The sequence below is a fragment of the Ranitomeya variabilis genome, chromosome 2 (genome assembly GCF_051348905.1).
Source record: "Ranitomeya variabilis isolate aRanVar5 chromosome 2, aRanVar5.hap1, whole genome shotgun sequence".
NCBI lineage: Eukaryota > Metazoa > Chordata > Amphibia > Anura > Dendrobatidae > Ranitomeya > Ranitomeya variabilis.
The window spans coordinates 383,565,108-383,582,330 of NC_135233.1; the positions used below are offsets into that span (position 1 = coordinate 383,565,108).

The window sequence follows — 17,223 nt, forward strand, 5'->3', positions numbered from 1 at the left end:
TGGCTGCCCGTCTCTCAGTGTGGCTGGCTGCCCGTCTCTCAGTGTGGCTGCCCGTCTCTCACTGTGGCTGCCCGTCTCTCACTGTGGCTGCCCGTCTCTCAGTGTGGCTGCCCGTCTCTCAGTGTGGCTGCCCGTCTCTCAGTGTGGCTGCCCGTCTCTCAGTGTGGCTGGCTGCCCGTCTCTCAGTGTGGCTGCCTGTCTCTCACTGTGGCTGCCCGTCTCTCACTGTGGCTGCCCGTCTCTCACTGTGGCTGCCCGTCTCTCAGTGTGGTTGCCTGTCTCTCAGTGTGGCTGCCCGTGTGGTCGCCTGTCTCTCAGGAGGAGGCTGATGTAAAGAGACAGGAGGAGGAGGAGGGAGAGGGAGGAGAGAAGGGAGGAGAGAGACAGACAGCTCTAGAGAAAGAGAGGGGGGAGGAGGAGCGGGATGAGACAGCCGGGCAGCTAGAGACAGCCTGTCTGCTGAGCCATCGCATGGAGGAGGCCTGACGGAGAGCGCAGGTGACAGTCCCCGACAATGAGGCCGAGCACATAGAGGCGGAGACGGCGGCGAGAGACGGCACAGAGCGCAACTTCCGGAGCAAGAGACGGCAGCGACCGGGGAGACAGCGGGAGCGTCCACACCCAGAGCAGGTATATACTGTGCACACCCAGAGCAGGTATATACTGTGCACACCCAGAGCAGGTATATAGTGTGCACACCCAGAGCAGGTATATACTGTGCACACCCAGAGCGGGTATATAGTGTGCACACCCAGAGCAGGTATATACTGTGCACACCCAGAGCAGGTATATACTGTGCACACCCAGAGCAGGTATATAGTGTGCACACCCAGAGCAGGTATATACTGTGCACACCCAGAGCAGGTATATAGTGTGCACACCCAGAGCAGGTATATACTGTGCACACCCAGAGCAGGTATATACTGTGCACACCCAGAGCAGGTATATACTGTGCACACCCAGAGCAGGTATACACTGTGCACACCCAGAGCAGGTATATACTGTGCACACCCAGAGCAGGTATATACTGTGCACACCCAGAGCAGGTATATACTGTGCACACCCAGAGCAGGTATATAGTGTGCACACCCAGAGCAGGTATATACTGTGCACACCCAGAGCAGGTATATACTGTGCACACCCAGAGCAGGTATATACTGTGCACACCCAGAGCAGGTATATACTGTGCACACCCAGAGCGGGTATATACTGAGCACACCCAGAGCGGGTATATACTGTGTATACCCAGAGCAGGTATATAGTGAGCACACCCAGAGCAGGTATATACTGTGCACACCCAGAGCAGGTATATACTGTGCACACCCAGAGCAGGTATATACTGTGCACACCCAGAGCAGGTATATAGTGTGCACACCCAGAGCGGGTATATACTGTGCACACCCAGAGCGGGTATATACTGTGCACACCCAGAGCGGGTATATACTGTGCACACCCAGAGCGGGTATATACTGTGCACACCCAGAGCGGGTATATACTGTGCACACCCAGAGCGGGTATATACTGTGCACACCCAGAGCAGGTATATACTGTGCACACCCAGAGCAGGTATATACTGTGCACACCCAGAGCAGGTATATAGTGTGCACACCCAGAGCGGGTATATACTGTGCACACCCAGAGCGGGTATATACTGTGCACACCCAGAGCGGGTATATACTGTGCACACCCAGAGCGGGTATATACTGTGCACACCCAGAGCGGGTATATACTGTGCACACCCAGAGCAGGTATATAGTGTGCACACCCAGAGCAGGTATATACTGAGCACACCCAGAGCAGGTATATACTGTGCACACCCAGAGCAGGTGTATAGTGTACTGTGCACACCCAGAGCAGGTATATACTGTGCACACCCAGAGCGGGTATATACTGAGCACACCCAGAGCAGGTATATAGTGTATACACCCAGAGCAGGTATATAGTGTGCACACCCAGAGCAGGTATATAGTGTATACACCCAGAGCAGGTATATACTGTGCACACCCAGAGCGGGTATATACTGAGCACACCCAGAGCAGGTATATAGTGTGTACACCCAGAGCAGGTATATAGTGTATACACCCAGAGCAGGTATATACTGAGCACACCCAGAGCAGGTATATACTGTGCACACCCAGAGCAGGTATATACTGAGCACACCCAGAGCAGGTATATACTGTGCACACCCAGAGCGGGTATATACTGTGCACACCCAGAGCGGGTATATACTGTGCACACCCAGAGCAGGTATATACTGTGTACAGCCAGAGCAGGTATATACTGTGCACACCCAGAGCGGGTATATACTGTGCACACCCAGAGCAGGTATATACTGTGCACACCCAGAGCGGGTATATACTGAGCACACCCAGAGCAGGTATATACTGTGCACACCCAGAGCAGGTATATAGTGTGCACACCCAGAGCAGGTATATAGTGTATACACCCAGAGCAGGTATATAGTGTGCACACCCAGAGCAGGTATATAGTGTATACACCCAGAGCAGGTATATACTGTGCACACCCAGAGCGGGTATATACTGAGCACACCCAGAGCAGGTATATAGTGTGTACACCCAGAGCAGGTATATAGTGTGCACACCCAGAGCAGGTATATAGTGTATACACCCAGAGCAGGTATATACTGAGCACACCCAGAGCAGGTATATACTGTGCACACCCAGAGCAGGTATATACTGAGCACACCCAGAGCGGGTATATACTGAGCACACCCAGAGCAGGTATATACTGTGCACACCCAGAGCGGGTATATACTGTGCACACCCAGAGCGGGTATATACTGTGCACACCCAGAGCAGGTATATACTGTGTACAGCCAGAGCAGGTATATACTGTGCACACCCAGAGCGGGTATATACTGTGCACACCCAGAGCAGGTATATACTGTGCACACCCAGAGCAGGTATATACTGTGCACACCCAGAGCAGGTATATAGTGTATACACCCAGAGCAGGTATATAGTGTGCACACCCAGAGCAGGTATATAGTGTATACACCCAGAGCAGGTATATACTGTGCACACCCAGAGCGGGTATATACTGAGCACACCCAGAGCAGGTATATAGTGTGTACACCCAGAGCAGGTATATAGTGTGCACACCCAGAGCAGGTATATAGTGTATACACCCAGAGCAGGTATATACTGAGCACACCCAGAGCAGGTATATACTGTATACACCCAGAGCGTGTATATACTGTGCACACCCAGAGCAGGTATATACTGTGCACACCCAGAGCGGGTATATACTGTGCACACCCAGAGCGTGTATATACTGAGCACACCCAGAGCAGGTATATACTGTATACACCCAGAGCGTGTATATACTGTGCACACCCAGAGCAGGTATATACTGTGCACACCCAGAGCGGGTATATACTGTGCACACCCAGAGCAGGTATATACTGTGCACACCCAGAGCAGGTATATACTGTGCACACCCAGAGCAGGTATATAGTGTGTACACCCAGAGCAGGTACTCTGGCATGTAAAAGTTTGTGCACCCCTGGTCAAAATTACTGTTATTGTGAACAGTTAAGGCTTCTTTCACACTTCAGTCGTTTGGCGTCAGTCACTTCCGACAAAGTGATGGATCGACGGATCCGTCACAATTGTTGAAAAAACGGATGTAACGGATCCGTTTTTTTGACGGATCCGTTACTCGGGGGTTGTATATACTTTTTGGAGCATGCGCAATTGAAAAAAATTGAAAACGGATTTCCGTCGAAATAACGGTTGCGACGGATCCGTCGCCCATAGGTGGCCATTCTATGGAATGACGGACGCGACGGATCCGTCGCGATCCGTCATTTCAACGGAGACAAAAAAAGTTGCAATGACCGTCAATGTCTAGATGACGTCCGCTAAATTTTGACGGATCCGTCGCATGACGGATGGAGCGGACGACCATCCGTCACAATCCGTCGCTAATGCAAGTCTATGGGGAAAAAAACGGATCCGTTTTTTGAGGAAAATGACGGTTTTAGACTGACGCCAAACAACTGAAGTGTGAAAGAGGCCTAAGCAAGTTTAAAATGACACCTTTCATTTGTATTTTAGGAAGATGAGTCTTTTTCATTTTAAAAATTACAAAAAGTAAAAAGGGACAATGCGAAAATTTGTGCACCCCTGGAGATTTGTGTGCTGAGATAACTTTGACCAAGGTGTCAAACCTTAATTATCCTGTTAGGGTTGTGGCTTATTGACTGTCATCTTTAGGAAAGGCCAGGTGATGCAAATTTTCCAGCTTTATAAAACCCAGCCTCCTCTAACCTTGTGCCAAAAAACAGCATCTGTGGGTTCTTCTAAGCAGCTGCCTAGCACTCTGAAAATGGAAATGGTGGAGGCCCCCAAAGCAGAAGGCTATAAGAAGATAGCAAAGTGTTTTCATGTTGCCCTTTCCTCAGTTCGAAATGTAATTAAGAAATGGCTGTTACCAAGAGCAGTGGAGATTGAGATTAGGTCTGGAAGACCAAGCAAAATTTCAGTGAGAGCTGCTCGTAGGATTGCTAGAGAGGCAAATCAGCATCCCCACTTGGCTGCAAAAGACTTTCAGAAAGATTTAGCACACTCTGGAGTTGTGGTACATTGTTCTACTGTTCAGAGACACCTGCACAAATATGGCCTTCATGGAAGAGTCATCAGAAGAAAACCTCTCCTCTATCCTCACTATATATTCAGCGTCAGAAGTATGCAAAAAAACATCTAAGCAACCTGATGCATTTTGGAAACAAGTCATGTGGACCGATGAGGTTAAAATAGAAGTCTGGCCACAATGATCATAGGTATGTGTGGAGAAAAAAGGGCACAGGATTTCAGGAAAAGAACATCTCGCCAACCATTAAGCACGGGGGTGGATCAATCATGCCTTGGGGTTGTGTTGCAGCCAATGGCACAGGGAACATTTCACGGGTAGAGGGAAGAATGGATTCAATGAAATTTCCACAAATTCTTGACACAAACATAACACCATGTGTAAAAAAAAAAAAAAAAAAGCTGAAGATGAAAAGAGGAAGAGGATGGCTTCTACAAATGGATAATGATCCTAAACACACATCAAAATCCACAATAGATGACCTCAAAAGGTGCAAGCTAAAGGTTTTACAATGGACCTCACAGTCCCCTGATCTGAATGTCATTGAAAATCTGCGTCTAGACCTCAAAATAGCAGAGGATGGAAGATGCCCCAGGAATCTCACAGAACTGGAGGAATTGTCCAGGGAAGAATGGAGAAAAATCCCTCAAACAAGAATTGAAAGACTCTCTTGTCTGGCTACGAAAAGCATTTACAAGCTGTGATACCTGCAAAAGGGGGAGCTACTAGGTACTAACCATGCAGGGTGCACAAATTTCCTCTTCAACTTAGCTGTTCACATTAACAGTAATTGTGACCAGGGTTGCAAAAATTTCTACATGCCCCTGTAAACACCCAGAGCGGTTATATAATGTGTACACCCAGAGCAGGTATATACTGTGCACACCCAGAGCGGGTATATACTGTGTACACCCAGTGCGGGTATATACTGTGTATACCCAGAGCGGGTATATACTGTATACAACCAAAGTGGGTATATATGGTTTATGATATATATACTGTATACATAGTGGCATATACATGGGTCGGGGACGCTACTGTAGACATATGCTATATACATTGTGTACACACTCTGACTACACTGTATATAGAATATACTACCCCTTCTGTATACGCTCTATACTATGGCCATACACTACATGTGACACGCTGTATAGAGGGTATATACCACATCCCCTGCTTACATGCTGTATACAGATCATATAGGTGACCTGTAATACTCCGGTGTATTCTTGCTCTTACAGTAAAGAACCTGCGTGTTATTATGCTTAAACCTTCTTTCCTCCAGACATAGAGGAAGCATGGAGGTCTGTGGCGTGGCAGTGTACAGTCCGTGGTGGTGTATGGTCTAACGTGGCAGTATACGGTTTGTAGCGTGGCAGTGTACGGTCTAACGTGGCAGTGTGTGGTGTGGCAGTGTATGGTCTGTAACGTGGCAGTATATGGTCCGTGGCATGGCATTGTACGGTCTGTAGCGTGGCAGTGTACTGTCCGCGGCGTGGCAGTGTACGGTCTGTAGCGTGGTGGTGTACGGTCTGTGGCCGTGTATGGTCTGTAGCATGGCAGTGTACTGTCCATGGCGTGGCATTGTACGGTCTGTAACGTGACAGTATACAGTCCGTGGCGTGGCGGTTTACGGTCTGTAGCGTGTACGGTCTTTGGGCGTGTACAGTCTGTGGCGGTGTATGGTCTGTAGCGTGGCAGTGTATGGTCTGTGTCGGTGTACGGTCTGTAGCGTGGTGGTGTATGGTCTGTAGCGTGGCAGTGTATGTGGCAGTGTACGGTCTGTAGTGTGGCAGTATACATGTATACCTCACTGGGAGTAGAGGCGTGTGTGGGGGGTCACGGAGGTCTGTTTTTCTTGCACTTTGTTCACACTTCCGCTCAGACATGGAGGCGCGATCCTCCGATTCTGTTCCCGGGGGTCTCCGTTATGATTGTAGCTGGCAGCGGTCAGGATGTAGATCGTGTATCCAGTCGTGGTGCAACCGGAGACGTTTGTCCTTGTGCGGATATTTTCCGCCATGATAAACACACGGGTGGAGATGTGTCCTGCGCCGCCGAGGAGAATGTGAAACCAGGGTCACCTGTACTATTGGACAATGACTACAACCCCCAACATCCGCAGGATATAAATCATGTTACTTTTTTGAGACATCGTTTCATACACCTTTTTCCGTATTTTAGTGGCATGTCAGAATTTTTGATCTGTGGGGTGCAGGGACCACCGCGCTCGCTGCCTCTGTGCCCCCCGACTGTTCGGTGACGATAGCGATGTGCAGGTTCATACAAACTAAGTGAACCCTTCCACCAGTAGGATCACCGGAGCGGCACTGGTGTGACCCCGCTGTGTTCCTCCTCTTCAGTGGTCGGTGGTCTTGCAGCCGCCCCTTCGTCCATCACAACTTCCGATGGAGACTGTAGGTGCAGCTATTCCCACAATATCAATCGTAAAAATATTAAAGTGATCAAATGCAATCGATCTCCAGAAACGTGCGATGCCCCCATAAAACCCGCACGGCGGAGGCTTTTCTTATCTGGTCGCCCATGGATACTCTCTGTCGGCCTAAAATGATAGGTCGCACGTGCTCAGTAGATACCCCCTGTGCAGTAAGACGGCGGCGTGCCTCATGGTCGCCCTGTGCTCTCTGGCGGACACGGGCACAGCTGTCCTCCTCTCTGAGAGGTACCAGCTATTAAACCTCGTGAATGTTTGTCAATATTTGTTATAATGGCCGCTTCCTAGCCATCGGCACAATGCCAATAGATCCGGGCCTTCATATGTGCCATCTGAAAAAGAAACTGTCTCTGTGGTCCATCGCAGCCAATCAGAGCTCAGCTATCATTTTTTAAACAGCTCTGTTAAAATGAAAGCTGTGCTGTGATTGGTTGCTATGGGCAACAAAACTCTAGGGCAGCAGATATAAACCTAAACACAGGCCGAAGGGGATAAAACACATTTATTAATATACAGTGGGGCAAAAAAGTATTTAGTCAGTCAGCAATAGTGCAAGTTCCACCACTTAAAAAGATGAGAGGCGTCTGCAATTTACATCATAGGTAGACCTCAACTATGGGAGACAAACTGAGAAAAAAAAATTCCAGAAAATCACATTGTCTGTTTTTTTATCATTCTATATGCATATTATGGTGGAAAATAAGTATTTGGTCAGAAACAAAATTTCATCTCAATACTTTGTAATACATCCTTTGTTGGCAATGACAGAGGTCAAACGTTTTCTGTAAGTCTTCACAAGGTTGCCACACACTGTTGTTGGCATTTTGGCCCATTCCTCCATGCAGATCTCCTCTAGAGCAGTGATGTATTTGGCTTTTCGCTTGGCAACACGGACTTTCAACTCCCTCCAAAGGTTTTCTATAGGGTTGAGATCTGGAGACTGGCTAGGCCACTCCAGGACCTTGAAATGCTTCTTACGAAGCCACTCCTTCGTTGCCCTGGTGGTGTGCTTTGGATCATTGTCATGTTGAAAGACCCAGCCACGTTTCATCTTCAATGCCCTTGCTGATGGAAGGAGGTTTGCACTCAAAATCTCACGATACATGGCCCCATTCATTCTTTCATGTACCAGGATCAGTCGTCCTGGCCCCTTTGCAGAGAAACAGCCCCAAAGCATGATGTTTCCACCACCATGCTTTACAGTAGGTATGGTGTTTGATGGATGCAACTCAGTATTCTTTTTCCTCCAAACACGACAAGTTGTGTTTCTACCAAACAGTTCCAGTTTGGTTTCATCAGACCATAGGACATTCTCCCAAAACTCCTCTGGATCATCCAAATGCTCTCTAGCAAACTTCAGACGGGCCCGGACATGTACTGGCTTAAGCAGTGGGACACGTCTGGCACTGCAGGATCTGAGTCCATGGTGGCGTAGTGTGTTACTTATGGTAGGCCTTGTTACATTGGTCCCAGCTCTCTGCAGTTCATTCACTAGGTCCCCCCGCGTGGTTCTGGGATTTTTGCTCACCGTTCTTGTGATCATTCTGACCCCACGGGGTGGGATTTTGCGTGGAGCCCCAGATCGAGGGAGATTATCAGTGGTCTTGAATGTCTTCCATTTTCTAATTATTGCTCCCACTGTTGATTTCTTCACTCCAAGCTGGTTGGCTATTGCAGATTCAGTCTTCCCAGCCTGGTGCAGGGCTACAATTTTGTTTCTGGTGTCCTTTGACAGCTCTTTGGTCTTCACCATAGTGGAGTTTGGAGTCAGACTGTTTGAGGGTGTGCACAGGTGTCTTTTTATACTGATAACAAGTTTAAACAGGTGCCATTACTACAGGTAATGAGTGGAGGAAAGAGGAGACTCTTAAAGAAGAAGTTACAGGTCTGTGAGAGCCAGAAATCTTGATTGTTTGTTTCTGACCAAATACTTATTTTCCACCATAATATGCAAATAAAATGATAAAAAAACAGACAATGTGATTTTCTGGATTTTTATTTCTCAGTTTGTCTCCCATAGATGAGGTCTACCTATGATGTAAATTACAGACGCCTCTCATCTTTTTAAGTGGTGGAACTTGCACTATTGCTGACTGACTAAATACTTTTTTGCCCCACTGTATACCACTACAATAATCTAAGTATTGCCATACTATGTCTGTGCACCCCCCGGGGGTGTCTACTCTGTGACCTGGAGAAGAAGAAGGGGGTTCTGGGAAAGGTAGTTTATAGTGGGCACTCTTCACATCACACTGCACAGAGGCACAATTATGAAGGAGATGGAAGAAGTTAGAGGGATTGTTCAGCTACAGGGAGTTTGTGAAAAATAATAAATCCTAGGACCACCCCTTTAAGGAAGGGGCTACGTTGCGCCTTTGGTCACGCCGTGAAACTCTTTGTACACTGCTGCTAGACATCAATATCATGCAAGCGAGCCGAGTCGGGACCAGGGGGACAATTTGTAACTCGCTGGTTGCGCTTGTGATAATTTTCAGGTTGCGATACGGCACCTTTATGTTGCGATATAGCAGCAGCATACAGCGATATGTCGTCGTGTTGTGGCCAGCGTCGCCGTCTCGCGCCAATCTAGAGGGGCGTCCGGGATTCATGAAAACTGGGGAAGTAACTGAAAATGTATGAAGAACTAAAACCCCCATTTCTCATCTTTCTTCCTTTTTTTGTGTGTGTGTGTGTGTTTTTTGTTTTTTTTTCCAGTTTCCATGTTGCTCATCATGTGACGCGGACGTCAGTCTGAGCATGTGATTGCGGTACTGCGTAAAAGACCGAAAAAGACAAAGGTGAGTGTGACGTCCCTGCCGGAGGATTACATGATGGAGGTGGGAGTCGTGATGAGGGGTGTACGACGGGTACGGGTGGCATCGGTTGTCCCTGCTCAGGGGGCGGCACATGTTATTAAAGGGGTATTCCGGTAATGTGATGCCTACAGACGTCTGCTGACTCAGATTTTGCGCATTTGTCCAGTTGGTACTGGATGACGGTACACGCTGCGTACTCTGGTTTGACGTCACAGCCTGGTTGAGGACGTGTGCGGAACCGGATTATCCTTTTAAGACCTTACACGGTGCTGTCATTACATGACTTCATGTTATAAGGTCACGGTATGATGGAATTGGAGCACAATATGGTGGGATTTATATATGCATTATGTATTCCTCTGGGTTAGTGTATGGCGGCACTATTTGCCATTGTTATTTACTCAGCATCGCTGACAGTGACTCATTATGTAGTATTGTTACATGTGCACTATGTGTCAGTATACCATATGGGGGAGTTTAATAAAAGGTCCCATACTGGACATCCTACGTAAGGCCGGCCCTGGCTGCATCCAAGATGGTGTCATACTCTGTGGGAGCGAATATTGAGAAGGTATTATTAGTGCCAGATCATAGCATGAGCTGAAGGGACAATCGCCGTGAGGGTCTTCAACAGCCGTATTTACGCCCTGCAAAAATCACCATCTAACCCTGTTTGTCTCCAACCTGTGCAAACCTGCATCTCCATTTGTGTCCATCTCCCATTTTCCTCCTTTCTCTCCTATCATCACTTTCTTACTCTCATTCTCTGTCTCTTCCTCCAGATGTTTCGCAGTCTCCATCTTTTCCTCACTCTCTTGCTGTCTCCTGTCTATGGATCAGTGAATAACAGCACAACAGGTGAGATGCGAGGACGCAGGTGAAAGCTCCAGATGGGGCCGACAAGTGTCAGATCTGGAGAAGGTGGAACCAATACATGATGTCATAGGTGTGAGGACATAGAGAGGAGAACCGTGGGGGGGAGTGGATGATGTCAGGACATAGAGAGGTGGACTAGGGGGAATGGAAATGTCAGGATATAGAGAGGAGGACCAGGTGGGCGTGTAGATGTATGGATATAGAGGAGAAATGGGGGAGGGGAATGGAGATGTCAGGACATAGAGAGGTGGACTAGGGGGAATGGATATGTCAGGATATAGAGGAGGACCAGGGGGAATGGATATGTCAGGATATAGAGGAGGACCAGGGGGAATGAAGATGTCAGGATATAGAGTGGAGGACAAAGGGGTAAAGGAGATGTCAGGATATAGAGAGGAGAACTAGGAGGGAATAAAGATGTCAGGATATAGAGAGGAGGACAAGGGGAGGGGAATGGACATGTCAGGATATAGAGAGGAGGATCAGGGGGAATAAAGATGTCAGGATATAGAGGAGGATTAGGGGGAATGGAGATGTCAGGATATAGAGAGGAGGACCAGGGGGAATGGAGATGTCAGGATAAAGATGAGGATTAGGGAGAATGGAGATATCAGGATATAGAGGAGGACCAGGGGGAATGGTGATGTCAGAATATAGAGGAGGGCCAGAATGTGACATAGGTGTCCGACCAGAGGACGGCCGGGGTGTGATGAGAGATGTCGGGATCTACAGGCGGGTCCGGATTTGACATAGATGCCCGAGTGTAGAGAAGGACCGGGGTGTGTTGGAGATGTCCGACTATGGGCCTGGGTGTGGTGTCAGGATATGAAGGAGGACCAGGGGGGAATAAAGATGTTTGGATATATTGGAGGACCACAGATTTCTTATGATGGGCCTGGGTGTGATGGAGATGTCCGAATGTACAGTAGAGGAGAACCGGGATGTGATGGAGATGTTGGGACATGGAGGAGGACCGGGGGATATAGAAATGTTGGGATATAGAGAGGAACCGGGTTGTGATGGAGATGTCTGGCTATAGTGGAGGATCAGGGTATGATGGAGATGTCTGGCTATAGTGGAGGACCGGGGTGTGAGGAAGATGTCAGGATATAGAGAAGGACGGGGGGATAGCGATATCTGGATATAGAGGAGGACCACAGGGGTGTGATGGAGATGTCAGGATATAGAAGAAGGGTCGGGGGGGATAGAGATGTCGGAATATACAGTTGTGTTAAAAAATGTACATACCCCGGCAGAATTTTTGCTTTCTTGGCTTTTTTTTTCCGAGAATATGAATTCTAACGCCAAAACTTTTTCCCCACTCATGGTTAGTGGTCAGGTGAAGCCATTTATTGTCAGACTACTGTGTTTTCTCTTTTTAAATCATAATGACAACCCAAAACATCCAAATGACCCTGATCAAAAGTTCAAATACCTCATTTTTTAATACAGTGTATTGCCCCCTCTAACATCAATGACAGCTTGAAGTCTTTTGTGGTAGTTGTGGATGAGATTCTTTATTTTCTCAGATGGTAAAGCTGCCCACTCTTCTTGGCAAAAAGCCTCCAGTTCCTGTAAATTCCTGGGCTGTCTAGCATGAACTGTGCACTTGAGGTCTCACCAGAGTGGCTCAATGATATTGAGGTCAGGAGACTGAGATGGCCACTCAAGAACTTTCACTTTGTTCTGCTGTAGCCAATGACAGGTCGACTTGGCCTTGTGTTTTGGATCGTTGTCGTGTTGGAACGTCCAAGTACGTCCCATGCACAGCTTCCGGGCTGATGAGTCCAATTTTGCCTCTAGTATTTGCTGATAACGTGCAGCATTCATCTTTCCTTCAACATTGACCAAGTTTCCTGTGCCTTTGTAGCTCACACATCCCCCAAAACATCAGCGATCCACCTCCGTGCTTTACAGTAGGAATGGTGTTCCTTTCATCATAGGCCTTGTTGACCTCTCTCCAAATGTAACGTTTATGGTTATGGCCAAAAAGTTAAATTTTGGTCTCATCACTCCAAATTACCTTGTTCCAGAAGTTTTGAGGTTTGTCTCTGTGCTGTTTTGCGTATTGTAGGTGAGATACTTGGTGGCATTTGCACAGTAATGGCTTTCTTCTGGCAACTCGACCATGCAACTCATTTTTCTTCAAGTGCCTCCTTATTGTGCATCTTGAAACAGCCACACCACTAGTTTTCAGAGAGTCCTGTATTTCAGCTGATGTAATTTTGGGGTTTTTCTTTGTATCTCGAACAATTTTCCTGGCAGTTGTGGACGACATTTTTTTTTTTTTGTCTACCTGACCGTGGTTTTGTTTTTACAGAGCCCCTGATTTTCCATTTGTTAATCACAGTTTGAACGCTGCAGACTGGCATTATCAATTCCTTGGATATCTTTTTGTATCCCTTTCCTGTTTTATACAGTTCAATTACCTTTTCCTGTAGATCCGTTGACAATTCTTTTGCTTTCACCATGACTCACAATCCAGAAACGTCAGTGGCTGGATGAAAGATGCAAGAGTCTGTCTGGATCCCAGAAACTTACTCAGCTTTTATGCACACACTGATTACAAGCAAACAGGTCACAGGGGAGGATGTTACCTTTAGTAGCCATTCACACCCATTTGTGTCAACTTCTGTGCATGTTATCAGGCCACAATCACCAGGGTGTGTGAACTTTTGATCAAGGTCATTTGGATGTTTTGGGTTGTCATTATGATTTATAAAGAGAAAACACAGTAGTTTGACAATAAATGGCTTCACCCAACCACTAACCATGAGTGGAGAAAAAGTTTTGGTGTTATCATTCATATCCTCTGAAAAAAGGGCAAGGAAGCCAAAATTCTGCCGGGGTATGTAAACTTTTGAGCACAACTGTAGAGGAGGATGTCATGCTGTGCTGTCCCCTCTTTGTCGTTGCAGGCTGCCGTATCATACACCCCCCTCGGGACGGGGGAATACGTTACCGGGGCCTGACTCTCTCTCAGGTAAAAGCGGTTGAATATCTCCCGGTGGATTATGAGATAGAATTTGTTTGTCGAGGTGAGCGGGAGATTTCTGGGCCAAAAGTACGAAAGTGCCAGCGGGACGGGACATGGACGGATATGGACAAACCTAGCCGCTGTCGTAAGTACAAGTCAACAGATCCCTGCTCCGCTCCCCCACCATTCTCTCCACCTAATGTGTAACTCCTAGGGACATTTCCAGTCCTTGGATCCAGCTCTCCCACCTCCAGTCCTTGGATCCGGCTCTCCCACCTCCAGTCCTTGGATCCGGCTCTCCCACCCCCAGATCCTTGGATCTGGCTCTCCCACCCCCAGATCCTTGGATCCGGCTCTCCCACCCCCAGATCCTTGGATCCGGCTCTCCCACCCCCAGATCCTTGGATCCGGCTCTCCCACCCCCAGATCCTTGGATCCGGCTCTCCCACCCCCAGATCCTTGGATCCGGCTCTCCCACCCCCAGATCCTTGGATCCGGCTCTCCCACCTCCAGTCCTTGGATCCGGCTCTCCCACCCCAGATCCTTGGATCTGGCTCTCCCACCTCCAGTCCTTGGATCCGGCTCTCTCACCCCCAGATCCTTCCCCGGGTCTAGTGATATTGAGATGTCTGGATCCAGGGCTGGATGATGTGGAGAATACTCTCTGCCGGAGGGTGAGTAGAGCCGCGCTATACGGCTCTGGCAAAAATTAAGAGACCACTACAAAATGTTCATTTTGTCTGATTTTTCTCTGTATAGGTATATTTTTGAGTAAACTTCTGACAACATGTCTCCGAAGTTCCAAGCAATAAATTTTGTTTTCTATTTCAGAAAAGGAGAAATGGTCAAAAAAAAAAAAAAAAATACCCAGTGCTTTCAGACCTCAAATAATGCAAAGAAAACAAGTTCATAATCATTTAGAAACAACAATACTAATGTTTTAACTCAGGAAGAGTTCAGAAGTCAGTATTTTGTGGAATAACCATGATGTGTAATCACAGCTTTCATGCGTCTTGGCATGCTTTCCACCAGTCTTTCCCACTGCTCCTGGTACAATAATGTAAGCAGTTTTTTGTTTGATGGCTTGTGACTATCCATCATCCTCCTGATTACATTCCAGAGGTTTTCAATGGGGTTCAGGTCTGGAGATTGGGCTGCCCATCACAGGGATTTAATGTGGTGGTCTCTTAATTTTTTACGGAGCTGTATACCTTATATAATATACCATAGCGTAGAGAAAGCCTCGACCACACATCCAAAACTTATACGTTGATCTAATTCCACTATTCAAAAGTCTACAAAACTGAACATGAGGTTCTTAGTTTAACATTCTGATCAGAGGGGATGAAGCCGCTGCCACGTCATGGAGATTCTCTGTGTGTCACTGACATTAAAGATACGGAGCCGTGCGCCCCCACTGCCTGCCACCCAACAGGCCGAGTGACCTGTGTAAGTTTTGGATGTGTGGTCTCTACAGCTATAATGGGGGCAGCGCTCCCTCTGCTGGCTGACTGGGGGCAGCGCTCCCTCTGCTGGCTGACTGGGGACAGCGCTCCCTCTGCTGGCTAAGGCTACTTTCACACTAGCGTTGTTGGCTGTACGTCGCAATGCGTCGTTAGGAGAAAAAACTCATCCTGCAAAGATGTCTGCAGGGTGCGTTTTTTCCCCATAGACTAACATTAGCGACGCATTGCGACGTATGGCCACACGTCGCAACCATCGTGCGACGGTTGCGTCGTATTTTGGCGGACCGTCGGCACAAAAAAAGTTACATGTAACTTTTTTTGCGCGTCGTGTCCACCATTTTCGACCACGCACGTGCGGCCGGAACTCCGCCCCCTCCTCCCCGGACCTTACAATGGGGCAGCGGAAGCGTCGTAAGACTGCTTCCGCTGCCCACGTCGGGCATTATTTTCACAACGTGCGTTGGCACGTCGGGCAGACGCATAGCGACGGCCCCGTGCCGACGCTAGTGTGAAAGCAGCCTAATGCAGCTCCCTCTGCTGGCTGATGCAGGGCAGCGCTCCCTCTGCTGGCTGATGCAGGGCAGCGCTCCCTCTGCTGGCTGATGCAGGGCAGCGCTCCCTCTGCTGGCTGATGCAGGGCAGCGCTCCCTCTGCTGGCTGATGCAGGGCAGCGCTCCCTCTGCTGGCTGATGCAGGGCAGCGCTCCCTCTGCTGGCTGATGCAGGGCAGCGCTCCCTCTGCTGGCTGATGCAGGGCAGCGCTCCCTCTGCTGGCTGATGCAGGGCAGCGCTCCCTCTGCTGGCTGATGCAGGGCAGCGCTCCCTCTGCTGGCTGATGCAGGGCAGCGCTCCCTCTGCTGGCTGATGCAGGGCAGCGCTCCCTCTGCTGGCTGATGCAGGGCAGCGCTCCCTCTGCTGGCTGATGCAGGGCAGCGCTCCCTCTGCTGGCTGATGCAGGGCAGCGCTCCCTCTGCCTGCTCTGCGATGCTTCTGTATCTGTTTCTATGGTGGTGGCCCCATCTGCTCCTCTTGCTTCACTGTTAGTGTATGCTGCCCATGTGGAGGTCGGGGGGCAGACTTTTGGCCTCAGTTTGGGCAGTGAGCTTCTCTGGAGACAATGTGTGTATGTGAGAGGATATTTAGACGTACGCACTAAATGTAGGGAGGAAGCTGTGCGCAGCCCCCATCACCGTCTGCTTTTGTCTAATTTAAAGATTAAATCTGTGAGCAATGTAGATAAAAATCTGCAATTAAATCTGTCCGGAATCTATGGTATTTGTGTCCTGACAGACCTTCCATTTTTCCCTCCTCACTAGACTCAGATAAGATCAAGCTGTAAGGCAACTGTCTGCAGCAGGAGCCTCCCCCCCCCCCCCACCAGGGTCTCTTTAGTTGGAATGCTTTTGGTGTCATCCAGCAAGGACAGGGGATGTCACACAGTGAGGGGCGGTGTTATCCGGGAAGGACAGGGGATATCACACAGTGAGGGGCAGTGTTATCCAGGAAGGACAGGTAATGTCACACAGTGAGGGGCGGTGTTATCCAGGAAGGACAGGTGATGTCACACAGTGCGGGGCGGTGTTATCCGGGAAGGACAGGTGATGTCACACAGTGGAGGGTGGTGTTATCCAGGAAGCACATGTGATGTCACACAGTAGGGAGCGATGTTATCCAGGAAGGACAGATGATGTCACACAGTGAGGGGCGGTGTTATCCAGGAAGCACATGTGATGTCACACAGTGAGGGGCAGTGTTATCCAGGAAGGACAGGTGATGTCACACAGTGAGGGGCAGTGTTATCCAGGAAGGACAGGTGATGTCACACAGTGAGGGGCGGTGTTATCCAGGAAGGACAGGTGATGTCACACAGTGCGGGGCGGTGTTATCCGGGAAGGACAGGTGATGTCACAAAGTGAGGGGCGGTGTTATCCAGGAAGGACAGGTGATGTCACACAGTGAGGGGCGGTGTTATCCAGGAAGGTCAGGTGATGTCACACAGTGAGGGGCGGTGTTATCC

General features: G+C 48.7%; 1 protein-coding gene across 3 annotated transcripts in view; it reads left to right on the plus strand.

Annotated features, from left to right (window-relative positions):
• Positions 1-363: 363 nt before the first annotated feature.
• GABBR1 (gamma-aminobutyric acid type B receptor subunit 1) overlaps positions 364-17,223 on the plus strand; it is a 123,352-nt gene continuing 106,492 nt past the window's right edge. Inside the window, exons 1-4 of one of the 3 annotated variants that reach the window (XM_077286292.1) lie at positions 364-630; positions 9,788-9,870; positions 10,671-10,746; positions 13,683-13,886. In XM_077286292.1, the coding sequence (XP_077142407.1) occupies positions 10,671-10,746; positions 13,683-13,886 (280 nt within the window). In that variant the 5' untranslated portion in view covers positions 364-630; positions 9,788-9,870. The remainder of the gene's footprint in view (positions 631-9,787; positions 9,871-10,670; positions 10,747-13,682; positions 13,887-17,223) is intronic. The other 2 variants (XM_077286293.1, XM_077286294.1) reach the window with 2 other exon arrangements.